This window comes from Mastigoproctus giganteus, chromosome 2 (genome assembly GCF_048544385.1).
Source record: "Mastigoproctus giganteus isolate SK-2022 chromosome 2, ASM4854438v1, whole genome shotgun sequence".
Lineage (NCBI taxonomy): Eukaryota > Metazoa > Arthropoda > Arachnida > Uropygi > Thelyphonidae > Mastigoproctus > Mastigoproctus giganteus.
This window is the reverse complement of record NC_143576.1, coordinates 101,497,438-101,512,771: the sequence shown is the minus strand read 5'-3', so window position 1 is coordinate 101,512,771 and position 15,334 is coordinate 101,497,438. Positions and strand designations below refer to the sequence as shown.

At 36.2% G+C, this 15,334-nt stretch overlaps 1 protein-coding gene across 1 annotated transcript in view; it reads right to left on the bottom strand.

Moving 5' to 3' along the window:
- LOC150089465 (uncharacterized) overlaps window positions 1-15,334 on the bottom strand; it is a 1,372,165-nt gene that overhangs the window by 497,152 nt on the left and 859,679 nt on the right. The window contains exons 38-39 of the mRNA XM_090389992.1: window positions 13,274-13,327; window positions 2,819-2,872 (exon numbers count right to left, since the gene is read on the bottom strand). Coding sequence (XP_090246118.1) covers window positions 2,819-2,872; window positions 13,274-13,327 — 108 coding nt within the window. The remainder of the gene's footprint in view (window positions 1-2,818; window positions 2,873-13,273; window positions 13,328-15,334) is intronic.

The following is a 15,334-nucleotide window of genomic DNA, read 5'->3' as shown; positions in this document are numbered from 1 at the left end:
AAGGGATGGTTGAGTGGGAGAAGACAGCGAGTGGTAATCAATGGATGCTACTCTTCGTGGACTAATGTTATTAGTGGAGTCCCTCAGGGTTCAGTGTTGGGTCCATTGTTGTTTTCTGTATTTATAAATGATATTGATGATGGTATATCAGGCTTAATGTCCAAGTTTGCAGACGATACGAAGGTTGGCAGGGTTGTTAATGATACTAATGACAGTACACTGCTGCTGCAAGATCTAGAAAAGTTGAGTAGATGGGCTGAGATGTGGCAAATGAAGTTTAACATTGACAAATGTAAAGTACTACATATGGGAAGCAGTAATCCCAGAGTAACGTATCAACTCTGTGGTACCACACTGACAGTGGTAGAGAATGAAAAGGACCTGGGGGTAATTGTGCAGGCAGATATGAAGTTTTCTAAGCAGTGCAGACGGTCTGCAAAAGTAGCTCATGGTATCTTGTCAATGATATACAGGAATTTTTCTAGCAGAGATAAGGAGGTGATTATCCCCTTGTATAAGGCAATGGTCAGACCACATCTTGAGTACTGTATACAGGTCTGGAGGCCTGATTTTAAGAAGGATGTAGAGCTGTTGGAAAGAGTACAGAGAAGGGCAACAAGATTAGTGAATGGAACAAAGGGTTGCTCTTACGAAGAAAGGCTTAAGTTTTGCAAATTACAGTGTCTGGAGACTAGGCACCTGCGAGGTGATCTGATTGAGGTGTATAAAGTCTTGAATGGTTTGAGCATGGTCAATGCTGATGGGATTCTTCCTCTTGTTCAGAATATGCCTTGAATCTGCATCATGTGCCTTTGCTAATGCTAATGCGTTATATTATGACTAAAGCTTCTCAATTGTTGAAAGGGCTTGTGTTATGCATAAAAGAAATGAGAGAACATGAGTTTGATCATATTTTTGATGATATTGCTAAACCAATATTGCTAAATGCATAAATATAACCACAGAATTAAAAAAAAAGAAAAAGAGGGGCAAAAATGTTACAACTTTACGAAGTCCACATTGAGAGAATTGATTTCTCTGCTAAAAAGGCATATCAAATAGAAATAAATGAGGCTTTAGATACACACATATGAAAGCTAACCTGGAGGTACGAAAAATTGAACAATATAGCCAGAGGCTTCAATTTTCTCTCTGGCACAAAAATTGACTGTCTATGACTGTCATCAAATTACAAAAAGCAGCTGCTGATCTCCCATTAAAGTATGATGAAGATTTAAATGTTGTAGAAATTTTGTAGGAAACAGCAAGTTTTAAAATGCATGCTACAGCTATTTTGCCAAAAGTAGGTTCAGCGACTAGCTTGGATTTGTTGAAAATTATTCATGAATATATTAAAATCGTTTCCCAACCTGGAAGTGGCATTAAAATTATATGTAATGATTGCAGTGACAGTTGCATCATGTGAAAGAGGTTTCAGCAAGCCAAAATTGATTAAAAACTATTTAAGGTCAACATTAAGCCAAGAAAAATTATATGGCCATTTTATCAATTGAGAGAACCATATGTAATCAAATAAAGTTCACCAAAATTACTGATGACTTTTCATCACTCAAAGCTCACAAAATAAAATTGTAATCTGTACATATAAAAGCTGTAAGTCTGTCTGTAATATATTATTGATAATTTATTAAAGAAATATTGTTTATTTAGAATTAAAATTATTCTAATTTGTGAGATTTTTGATGAAACATTTTGTTTCAAGTATTATAATAATACTGTTATTATTTTTGAAATGAATGATGCATAAATAAATCTGTTATATATTTATAATAAATACTGCTTATGAGAATAAAAATCACTTTAAACAGGTTTTATTTTTTATTTTTTGTCATCCTTTTATTTTTATTAAAATGTGTACCAGAAATGTATTTTAAATAAGTCATTTTTTTTTAAATTAAAAAAAAAATTTTTTTTTTATATTTTAGGGGAGAGCACAATTTTTCATTCTTGTCTCAGGTACTAAAATGCCTTGGCACAGCCCTGTTTCTGCACCCTATGCTTGCATGAGTAGCACATCTCAGAGAAAGATTATGTTCTATGATAAATGATGCAAATAAGTACTCAGCACATATGAGGGCTTTTTTGTGGGCGAATGTACCAGAACTTCATTTGACCAAACAACAAGTGCTGGTGTAATGATAAACACACTATACACAAATGAAATTTAATATTCAAATGATAAAAATTGTTATTTAAAAAAATTATTATATACTTTATAAATAAATTCTCATAATGAGCTTGAATTATCTTCTAATATCATCCTCATGTATACTCCCAATATGAAATTATCTCTATTCATTTTATAATTCAAAGCACTACCCATTGTACTCCCAATTTGGGAGTAAAGAGGGTACTGTTCAAAGTATATAATAAACAGAAATGATTGGAGGGTCAAGTTGTGGAACCTACTTTTTTAAAAACAATACACAATGCTCATTTACTTGCAAATGTCTAATGATATTGCATTTCCCATTACCTGAAACTGAAAACCACTACAGAATACTGAACTTTTAAGCAGAAATTCATAGAATTAATAGAATTAGAATAGAAAGAATTGTTTCACTTTTTTTTTTTTTTTTTGGTAAAACAGAGTAAAAAAACTGAGTCTTCATTGCAAATCTAAGGGGGTTAGCAATTATGTAAATGTATTAATTCATTTATTACAGTGAAATATGCTGGCTCATTATAGATTTATTCTCTACATGTCATCTACAAAGTATTCCAACTGACAGGAGTAAAATTTTTGATTATACGCTTTGAATTAAAAAAAAAAAGAAGAAAAAAAAAGGAGGCCTACCTTATCTCCTTTTGGTCCAAAAGGCCCAGCTGGACCACGAAGTCCATCTCTTCCCTATAAATAACAACAACAACAAAAAAAAAACATATTAATGAAATAACACAGAAGAGATATCAGCAAACATATCTTTATAGAGAGCAAAAACTAGCTTTATCAAAGCAGCAAACACTTCCCTATCCTATCATGCAGGAAGACATGGATTGCATAGATATACTTACAAAAAAATAGGGTTAGGGATCAGGATTTAGTAGGTTTGAACAAACATATTTTAACACCTCAAATACCAAAGTTTTGGGCTAGGTATATTGGTACCAATGCCAATTGATCAAGAAGCACTCAATTTTTACAACCACTTAAACAGCATCCATCCTACATAATATTTAAACTGGCTGATCTTTACCCTTCCTTGATATACATCTGATCAGGAAAATTAATTTGATGCACACCCAACAATTTTTTAAAAAACTTACTAATGCAGGAAGATTAATTTTTTCTTCCCTGTTTCATAAAAATAGCAAAACAATAACTAATATGAATATACTACAGAGGTCTGATGAAATGGAACCTATATCTGTGAAGATATAGGTTCCACTTAATAGAACTTGTATTGATTAAGGTCAGAAATTAAAATTTAATTTACTATCAGCAAAATACTTTACATTTCAGGGCCAATCGTGGCAATTGATTAGTGGTAATAATATTACAAAATTGATCAATTATCTTCAATTTCTTAGTTAAATCAGTACAAACTGTTTTTCTTCACAATATGCAGTTGAGTGTATCAAGCTGGCACCATTTTTGATTGACATTAGATTAGCATTTGGCAAAACCATGCAAAGCTTAAAAAAATATCATGACAATAATTTGCCCAAACCCATTTTAAAATTTATTAAAATTGCCACATCCACAACATTATGTGGAAGTTTATTCCAACGATTAATTAAGCTTTGTCTGAGTACAAATTTCTGCACACCTAACCTACATCTGCAACAATCCTTTTCCAGTATACATTTATATACTCTTTGGTATTGTGTTTGTTTGTGTATGTGTGAGGGGGTCATGTGAGAAATAGTAAAGATATAATTCCATCGGCTTTTAGTTTAATAAAGCATTTATCTTAGTTTATTTTACTTAGTTTAATTGACGTTCAGACAACTGCAAATAACATGAGGTTCTCTGAAGGCTGTCTGAGTGTCTGTTCAGACAACCTTCTCTAACAAAAAGTGAAAGGTAAATTTTGCTATTAGCAAAATTTAGTAATTCACTGCCTAAAGAAACATGAAACCACCACGGTTTTATGTCTTGCCCATTCCAGTAAGCAATGAGAATCAGTAGCAATAAAAATCTGCTGCATAAAGTAAAATGTATCTAAGCCTTATTCCAAAACTTACACGACTGGTGGAGCAGGGAGTGATCCGCCTAAGGGAAACTTTTACCATGCTTCTGTCCACATTTACTGAATTTAAATAGGGTTTACTGCAAACTAACCCATCATTATCTTTCTCAGCCCCCAACACATGCAAACAACCTGTGTCACTATTGGAATACGAGCATCAATAGCACACTGGAAAACACATCTCACTGTATTGCCAGGAAAGTCCAATGAGTGTTGGAGATCTAACCAGGGAGAATTTTAAACATGAATTTTGCACACAGTTACTAAACTGAAATGGAGTTTATTGGTATGGACCCATCACTTGGAGGTTACTTGAAAGGTACCGAGGAGTACAGCAAGTCTGGACATTTTTTACATATGCAAAATATACATATTTGGGGGGGGGGAAATCCCTGACATGCCATCCATCACTCAGAGGTTAATCATAATCAGGTTCATATGTTCAAAAGCAAAAATCCAAATAGGTCTAAACAAACAAATAATATATCTCCAAAAAAAAATATAAATCCTCCAAACATATAAATTCTGAGGTCCAAGAATAGAGAGGTGGCTGCCAAGTTGACCAGACACAACAATATTCCTGGACCTCACTATTCTTGGTCTGTCCAACACTATTAAAGAATATTTGTAATCCCACTGTACAGTATGTTTCCAAGATATTTTATACCCAGAGGGGAATATAGCATTTATTTCATCATGCTGTTGTTGTTGTTGTTTTGGTTTTTAGGAGCATTAGCAACTAAGGCCATATTGCTCCGGGAATATGCGGTGGTCATTCCCTGACCTTTCCGCATCCTCCGTATTTGGTGGTGACGGGCTCGAACCCCGGTCTAATCAAGAAGCGTGTGCTACGCACTGCTGCTCCTTCCCACCTGGCTACGGAGGCGCCTATTTCATCATGCAAGAATCTCATGATAATAAAAACTCACAATGTGAATTGTGAGAACTAATCCTATGGAACTGATACTGGCAGCACATCATGTATTGTTTTCAGTTTCTATTGTTTTGTTAAAATGTTTGTTAAAATTAATTTATAAATTTAATTAACAGTATTTTAATGTTTAGTTAAATCATTTAGTTATTTTAACTGAGGACACACACTAGATTGGCATTCATGAAATATCTGTCTATTCCATAATGTTTCATTATTTATTAGAAGACAAAGACCCCTACCTCTAGCACCACGCCAGTTTGGAGCTGGTATGTGGATGCATATGAGCCCCTCACTTTACCTTAGTAGAATCTCAGAATCTCAGTTATTGGTTGATTCAACTACTATTCATCTCAGTTGCCCAAATTATTCACTGTATGATTCATTTCGCCTCAAAGATGGTACTTGTGCATATGTCCATTCCGATATTCCTGTCAGAGGCTTGGTAATTTGGAATCTCCTCTCTTCGACCTTCTCTGGCTTAAAATCTTTCTACCTCATTGTGTAAAATTCAATTGTTGTCTTTAACGTTCTCCCAACTCCATTAATCACTTGGAGCTCTTTGACTTCCTCTCTTTGCAACTTGACTTTCTCCAGTCCAACTTTCCTAACAGTGAGGTAATTTTCCTTGGTGATTTTAATGTTAATGTTCACTCCAGCTGGCTTCCATTTTCTAGTCACACCGACCCAGCTGGTCGAGATGCTGAAGCTTTTGCAATTACTAATGACCTTTCATTTACCTACAAGATTACTGGACAATCCTAACCATACAGCCAACACACTTGATCTTTTTCTAACAAACAACCCTTCTAAGTACACAGTCGAAGTGAGTGGTCCTTTAAGCACCTCAAATCACAACTTGGTGATTGTCTCTTCTCCAATGGAGCCTTTATCTCATGGCTACTCCCAACCTTGTATTGTTTGGCATTACAAGAATGCAAAATGGGATGACCTGCGAGATTTCTTTTCTTCTTTTCCTTGGTTGGATTACTGTTTCAAAACTTCTGATGTCAACGTTTGGTCAGATCAAGTCAGTGAAATTATTCTTGTAGGATTTTTTTTTTTTTTTTTTTTTTGTTAGTTGTTGGCACATCAGCTTCTGTGGCCATAATGCATCTCCCAAGGTTTTTGCACAACTCTGATCCAAGCCCGAGGCGGGATTCAAACCCACAACCTTTGGGTTGCCAGGCAGGCACTTTACCCACCCGACTAGCCCGGTCGGCCTTGTAGGAATGGAATCCTATATTCCACACCCCACTTTAAAATTTCGTCATTTATCTAAACCTTGGTTTTCCAATAAATGTGCTAAGGCTGTTCAAGAGAAGAATGTTTCATATCGTAATTGGCTTGTTTCCAATTCTTCAGTTTCATTTTCTGCCTACACCAAAGCTTGCAACAATTGTAAAGCAGTTATTAATCAGTCCAAACTAGATTTTGAACAGGTTAGAGCAGAAAACTTGCTTGTTGCTCTAATGGTAGCTGAGCATTCTGGTCTCTTGCCAAAGCTATTGGCCGCAACTTTTGCCCATCTCTGCTCCCACTTCTGTCAAAACCAGATGGTTCTGTTGTCACTTCAGCCAAGGATAAAGCTGACCTGCTAGCATCCCATTTTTCTTTTAACTGTTGTATTAATGATCTTGGTAAAACACCTCCCACCATTCCCAACACACTACATTCAATGCCTCCTGTGGTCTTCCATCAAAAGGATTTTGATGAATCCTTTTGATGGAAATCCTTTTTTTTAACTTTCTTATTCCAAAGGTATTTTTCCTTCTGCTTGGAAATTTGCTCATATCCAGCCAGTTCCTAAAAAGGGTGACAAATCCCTGCCATCCAATTATCCCAATGCAATTACTTCTACTCTTTCTAAAGTAATGGAGAAATCAATTAACTGTCAACTCTTAAACTACCTAGAAACCTTCCGTCTGATCAACGATCGCCAGTATGGATTCCATCAGTGTCGATCCACTGGTGATATTCTCGCTTATGTTACTCATTTATGGACAAATTCAATGGAAAAGTTTGATGAAACACAAGCAGTTGCTCTTGACATCTCAAAGGCTTTTGATCATGTTTGGTATAAAGGTCTTCTAAACACACTCCCGCCTTATGGTTTGCCAATTGTTTTTTGTAATTGGTTATCCAGTTTTCTCTCTCTGATCGCTTACTGAGGGTGATGGTAGATGGCTCTCGCTCTAAGTTCTCCACTAATGCTGGGGTCCTCCAAGATTCAGTTCTTTTCTCCACTCTTTTCCTCTTGTATATTAATTACTTTCTTCCATTGACTGGAAATCCTATCCATAGTTTTGCCGATGATAGCATATTGCATTCCACTTTCCATTTTGAGAAACCTTGCCCTGCTCAACCAGCTTCAACTTCTCGAATATCTGCTACCAATTCCTTAAATGCCGATCTCCAGGTAATTCTCCAGTGGGGCAAAGACAACTTAGTTGATTTCAGTCCTTCTAAAACTCAGTCTTGTCTTATATCTCACAAATGCAAAGGCAAATAATTACATAGGTCATTTCCTGATTAGATATCGATAGTGCATTTTGACAGGTGTGTCTTTTATGTAGAAAATATTTGACTTACTCTGTCATACCCCTACATTTTATGTAGAAAAGTGTGTGCAAAGGTTGGCAAGCAAAGTGAACAGTAAGTGGAACCCCCTAGTTATTATTAATGTTATGATATTACTGTAAATGTTACTGCAATGTTGAGAAAAAGTTGAAAGTCAGGATTGAAACTGAGTGTCTGCAATCCTGAGCAGACATGACAGTGTGGAAGGGGGTTACATGATGAGAGCTAAGAGCTTCATCAATCAATTTGGCCCTGGAGAGATTGTGCAAGTCTTAAGAGGTAGGTAGGATTTTTCTCAGAGTGGTTTGTGCTTGTTAACAGGGAGAAATGAGACTACAGATGGGTTAGACTTAAATAGAAGGGCTGCAAGAAAATTTTCTGTTTTCGAGGCAGTGTTAGCTGGATCAGAAAACTGCTATCCTGGGGCAGGGGAGATGCACAGACTAATAGATTAACAGTAGCCACAGACAGAGGTGAAAAATTCTTGCTTCGATTAAAACATGCAGCAGTCAGTAAAGCATACGGTCAGGAATTTAAAGCATTGCTGGGGAACTTCGTGGAACAAGCAAGTACCTGCATCTGTTTTTAATAAAAGGAAAAACATATGCAGGTACTTGTATGTACACAAATGATAGAATCTCAGTAAATAATTTTGACGAATTTTCAGTACTGATAAAATCACAAAATTCAGACATTGTGGGAATTCAAGGGCTATGGTGTCATTCAGGTATAAGGGATTCAAGATTTGAATACGGGGAGTACAATGTGAACAGAAAGGCCAGACAAGACATGGGAGGAGGGGATTTTATGTGCTTCTTAACTAAGAAGCACATAAGATCTAAGGTAGTGCAAACAGTTAATAATGGTGAGTCAGTTTAGTGTGACGTAAGATCAGTGAAAACAAAAAATGAGGGCGTGACTGTGTTAGCATTAGCTTTGGCATATGATGCAAGACCCCAAGCTTATAGAAAATCAGCAAAAAAAAAAAAAAAATAAAAAATAAAAAATACTTTTCATTTCACCTATATATTTGTTCCAAATGTTTGTCCAGTTGTTCCTTGAATCTAGTTAAGCTATCAACTTCAGCAAAGACAGATCAAAGTTTATTCCAGCAATCAACCACTCACTGGGTGAAGGGAAATTTCCACACATTTATTCTTCAATTTTAATTTATGCTCCCTCAAGTGCGTGATCTGAGCAAGAGGAAAAATCCCATCAGCACTGAGCTTGCTCAAACCATTCAAAGCCTTGTATATACACTAATGCCACACCTCAATCAGATCACCTTGCAGGTGCCTAGTCCCCTGACACCACATTTACAGAACTTAAGCCCTCCTTAGTAATAGCATCCCTTTGTTCCCCCTCAACAATCTTGTTGCCCTTCTCTATACCCATTCCAGCATGGCCAAAATAAAATGAAACCTCCAGCTCTGTATGCAGTACTCAAGATATGGCCTTTGTATATAAGGCAATGTTCAGGCCATTGCCTTATATACAAAGTGATAATCACCTCCTTATCCTTGCTAGCAAAGTTCCTAAATATCACTGACAAATATCACTAAATATCATATGAGCTTCTCTGGCAGCCTGTCTGTACTGATCTGAAAACTTCATATCTGACTGCACAATTGAGCTTGCTCAAACCATTCAAAGCCTGCAAACCATTCAAAGATGGGATTCTTCCTCTTGCTCAGAATAATAGCCTGAGAGGGCATAAATTCTAATTGAGGAAAGATGGTTGTAGGATAGATGTGTGGAAGTTTGCCTTTAACCAGCAGGTGGTTGATTGCTGGAACAAACTTCCATCTGTCATTGTAGAAGTTGATATCTTAAATAGATTCAAGGCAAAACTTGACAAACATTTGGAGCGAGTGGATGGGTGAAATAAGGTTTTTTTTTTTTTTTTTTTTTGGCTGATGCTATATAAGCTTGCTTTCTTGCATTATGTACATTGCTAATGCTAATTTCCACCAGATCTTTTTCATTCTCCTCTACCCTGATTATAGTACAGCACAGTTGGTACATCACTCTGGGGTTATTGCTACCCATATGCAGAACTTTGCATTTGTCAATGTCAAACTTCAGTTGTCACCTCTCGGCACATCTGTCAACTTTTCTAGATCCTGTTGCAGCAGCATACCATTGGTACTCTCATTAACAACCCTACCAACCTTTGTATCACCTACAAATTTGGACATTAAGCCTGTTATACCTTCAAGAGCATCACTGATTAATATAGAAAACAAGAATGGTCCCAACACCAAAACCTGAAGCACTCCACTAATAATATTATTCCACAGGTGTCAATTGATCACCACCCTCTGTCTTCTCCAACTCAACCATCCTTTTATCCATAGCAGCAACTTTTCCTTAATGCCATACTGCTCCAATTCGTTATAGCAGTCCTTTGTGGGCAACACTATCAAAACCATTCCTTAAATCCAAGTATATGACATCAAAATGATTTTTTTGCATCCAGTTCATTTGTGACCACATTGTAGTATCCAATCAAACTTTGTCAGGCAAGATAAAAAGTACTTCCCCTTTACAAACACATGCTGCATCTTTACTATAATTGCAGTCTTGTCTAGATGATCCTGCACTGTTTATTTTAACTAGTGATTCTGTTACTTTCCCCAGAACAGATGTTAAACTAACAGGTCTGTAAATACTTGTGCCACCCTTTGATCCCACTTTGTGAATTGGGGATGCATTTGCACATCTGCAGTTTGTGGGGACCTCCTTTTATATATATAGAGAGAGAGAGAGAGAGAGAGAGAGAGAGAGAGAAAATGGGAGACACAGCCAGACAGAGTTTTCATGCATGCTGTTATTAATGGCTGTAAATGATGCAGCTTTCTCTGTATTTCTAGCCATTAATGTAAACTCAGTGGTGTGCTGGTGCCAGCTTGCACGAGCCAATTATTAAATTTTCAAGAATTTTGCAAGCTATTTGTTAAACCGACAATGGCTATAAACAAGGAAAATCGAGCCAGGGTGTGCTTATTCGGTATATATGTGCTTTATTTTCCTGTAATGGCAGCCTTTATAGGGATTATCTCCACTAGCAATTTTATAGGAATATTATTTCCAACAAACATCCACTTAATTTTGCCCGGACTGCTTCTTCTTAAAGTAATGACATATCCATGATTGATGGCTGTCAAAGATTTCGTGTTTCTAGAATTGACGTGATATATTTATCATTGCGATATCATCACATATCGGATTTAATAATCATAAATTTATTGGGAAAAAGAGTTCGCAGACTCAACTACTTTTGTCAAATCATGTTTAAATTGCAACCATAGATTGGCTACAGATACAAGAGCTTGGTGAAAGTAACTGAACAATAAAAACATTTAGTGAGAATCAATTGACTTTATGGAAATTACAATAAAAAAATGAAAATTTTAATACTGTTTGAAATTTTTGTATTCCAAATTGTTGTAAATCAGTAAAATTTACAATAAATATATACACACATATTTTTGGCCTTGATTTTTTTTTTTTTTAAAGCCAGTTGTTAAAAATTTACCAGCATGTCACTGTGTAAACTCTAGATTCATCAATGTTCAAAAGCAAGATTCAAAAAGGACAGTAACTGCAACTTGCCAAAGGTACATTTACTCTAAATGTGACCAGGCAAGAATACTTCACAGTGTCATGCAAAGTCATATATATATATATATGTGTATATATGTATGTTATTGTTGTTATTTGGTTTTTAGGAGCATTAGCAACTAAGGCCATATTGCTCCGGGGATATGGAGTGGTCATTCCCTGACCTTTCCGCATCCTCCATATTTGGTGGATCACGGGCTCGAACCCCGGTCTAATCAAGAAGCGTGTGCTACGCACTGCTGCTACTCCTGCCCACCTGGCTATGGAGGTGCCATATGTGGGGGGGGGGGAAGCAACCATACATTATGGCTGGATTGTCACAGTTTTCAACAGCAGATTTGTGAAGTGAGTTCAAGAAAATAAAGAAGACTTGAGACAGTATATCAGTAGAAGACCTTGAGACTGTAGATTATTCACTTCTCAGTGAATAACCTGAACTGGTGGTGGTGGTGGCCTTATGAAGTAGTTGTGGGCTCTGATTCAAGGTGTGGTAATGAGCTATACCTCTCTACCCTGAGAGGTTCCATTCTCATTTTCTCTCTCTCTCTCTTCTGGCTTAGATGGAGGGGAAAATCCCAGCCTTGTTATGAACATCTGTTCTGAATGAGCTGGGATCTTGTGTGTAATAGGGGGGGGGTTGATGGGATCTTGTGTTGTGAGTGCTAATATCCTCTGGTACAGCTACAGCCTACCTTGATAGTCTATCTTCCTGAATGTGTTGCAATCTTCCACTGTTAGCCATTCTTGAAGGTTGGAGTGGGTAGAGGCATCAGCATGGGCAAATCCAGATCTGGTGTGCCAAATTGGACAGCATTTAAAGTTCAGAAAGATAATCCAATGCAGCTGGGCTTGTTGGATTATCCAGACTTCCAGGAATTCTCCCTGAGAATAGTTATGTACTATATAGAGTATTTTTGAACTACTACTGAATCTAAATATGTGGCCCTTATAGATGCTGTAGAAAACCACATGTCACTCTCACCAACTGAATAACTCTGGCCCTTTGGGTGGCCTTAGTAGTGTTGGGGAGACACTGCCCCTTTGGGTAGCCCTGATGTATTCAGCAATGTGAGTGACCAGCCTATTACACAAATGCTTGATCTAGTGTTCACAAAACTGGCAGTCTACCCAATAGATCATATCCAACATCACTGTAAGAAATGGATATTTAATAGAGAGAATCTCATTGTCTGCTTGAGACTTGCATTAACTGTGAAATGAACACGGAGCATGGCTGTGCTGTTTGTGAATCTGATTAAGAATTATGGAAAGGTTAAATAAGAGGAATTATATAGAGAGGAAGCAATTTCATTTGGTACCTATTTCATAATCACCAGGAATGGCAGCAGACAATCAATAAACACAGCTTTACCTAAATGCAGCATGGCAGACCATCATGTACAGCAATAATAATTTTAAAATGTGTTATGTTTTCTATTCTCGGGACATCTGAGTGCAATATTGGAATATGGGAAAATATGGTTGTGCACAAGGGAAACCTACATAAAACAGGACACCTGGTAACTGTGGTCTGGCACCAGGCTGTAGCTCAGGAATGTACCATTTTCTGATTATGCAATCAACCTCAGTATTTCCAGAACACCATTAAATTTTTTTTTTTTTTTTTCCCCAATTAAAAAAATAACAGCTTAATCTCATCTCCTCCCTATTTTGTACATTAAGTTCTGGTTCACACTTTAATTATTAGTTTCTTGTAGGGTGACACCTTTTTCATAATTTTTTAAGCTTTTAGGTTACATCATATTTCTGTATTTTGGAAAATCTGTGTATTTCTGATAAAATTTATATCACAAAAACATTATGAAATTGAATGGATAAAAATAAATATCAATATGCAAATTACCACTACTATTTTTTTTTCTTTCAAAATAAATATTTCAAAAATACAATCATATGCCAATACCTTTTCTCCAGGAGGCCCAGAATCTCCTGTTATTCCCATTGTTCCTTTCTCACCCTAAAAATTAAAGAAAGATATCGGTTACATTTTCATGAATATAAAATTTGTAATAATGATCCTCGTGGATTCATTTATTTATTTATTCTACAGGCACAATATTACTGAAAAATATGATACAGAGTTTAAATTGTAGATCATTAATTTGTCACACTTTAGATTAAGGTATTTTTTCAAATAAGCTCCAAAAAAATATCTATCGAAACTTTATGAATAATGTTTGCAAAGATGTTCATCACAATTATGAAAATGTAATTTCTGACATTACACCGAAATTCATCTTTATAAGGCTCATGAGTAATAACATAAATCTTTTAAAATATGCTGAAAAATGTTACTTTGATTTTATTCACATTACTTTCAGTTCCAAGTAAAAAATTAAATGATATCAAAAACTTTATTATACTAAGAAAGAATAATATCAGCAGACTGCTATTTATTTCTTTATTTTAGTGAAACAATGTTTCATTGAAACATTTAGTTTAAATTTAGTCTAATGTTACTAAGGGTTAAAAAATTTTAAAAAAAATATTTCAAAATTATTTACAATTAACAATATCCTAGGTAATTCGTTTTGTCTAATGTTTCACAAGTAATTAGGCTAGGAAGAACAGATTTTAAAATACAAAAAATAGAATGTGTCTGCCAACCCATCAATATTCACATAGTAGTAGTAGTAATAGAGGCATGTGATGCAAGGAAGCAAGTGTATGAGCTTATGTAGCATCAGCCAAAAAAAAAAAAAAAAAAAAAAAAAAAAAAAAACACAATTTCACACAACCATTCCCTCTAAAAGTTTGTCAAGTTCCTCCTTGAATTTATTTAAGCTATCAACTTCAACAACAACAGATAGAAGCTTGTTTCAGGGAGACCTGGAACAAGCTTCTGTCTGTTGTTGTTCTATCAATTAACCACATGCTGGCTGAAGGCAAATTTCCACACATCTATTCCACAACTTGAATTTATGCCCCCTTCGGTTCGTATTTTTGAGCAGGTGGAAGAATTCAGTGTGCTCAAGACCTTATACACCTCAATCAGATCACCTCACAGTGCCTAGTCTCCAACCGCTGCAATTGCTGAACTCAAGACTTTCTTAGTAAGAGGATCCCTTCGTTCCCCTCACCAACCTTGTTGTCCTTCTCTGTAGACGCTCAAGCAAATCTACATCCTTCCTAAAATGAGGCCTCCAGACCTATACTTTGTATAAGGCAATGGCCCGACTATTGCCTTATACAAAGGGATAATCACCTCATTTTCCCTGCTAGCAAAATTCCTGTATATCATTGACAATATCTCATGACCTGCTTTGGCAACCTGTCTGCATTGCTCAGAAAAACTCATATCTGACTGCACAATCACTCCCACGCCTTTTTCATTTTCTACCAACCTAAGTGTAGTACCACACAGTTGGTACATTCCTCTGGGGTTACTTCTACCCATATGCAGTACTTTGCATTTGTCAATGTTAAACTTCAGTTGTCATCACTTCTCAGCCGATCTGCCCAAATTTCCCATGCCTTTTTCATTTTCTACCAACCTAAGTGTAGTACCACACAGTTGGTACATTCCTCTGGGGTTACTTCTACCCATATGCAGTACTTTGCATTTGTCAATGTTAAACTTCAGTTGTCATCACTTCTCAGCCGATCTGCCCAAATTTTCTAGTTCCTGTTGCAGTAGCACACTGCCATTACTGCATTAACAAACCTGCCAACCTTTGTACCATCTGAAAACTTCAACACTAAGCCTGATATACCTTCATCAAATTGAGAAATATACAAAATAACAGTGGGTCCAACACCAAACCCTGTGGGATCCCACTAATAACATTAGTCTGCAAAGAGCAGTGTCCATTGATTACCACTTTCTGTCTTCTCCCACTCAACCACCCTTTTATTCATTGTAACAACTTACCATTAATACTATAATGCTCCAATTTGTACAGTAATCTTCCATGTGCAACAGTGTCAAAAGTTTTCCTGAAATCCAAGTATATATGAAAATTAT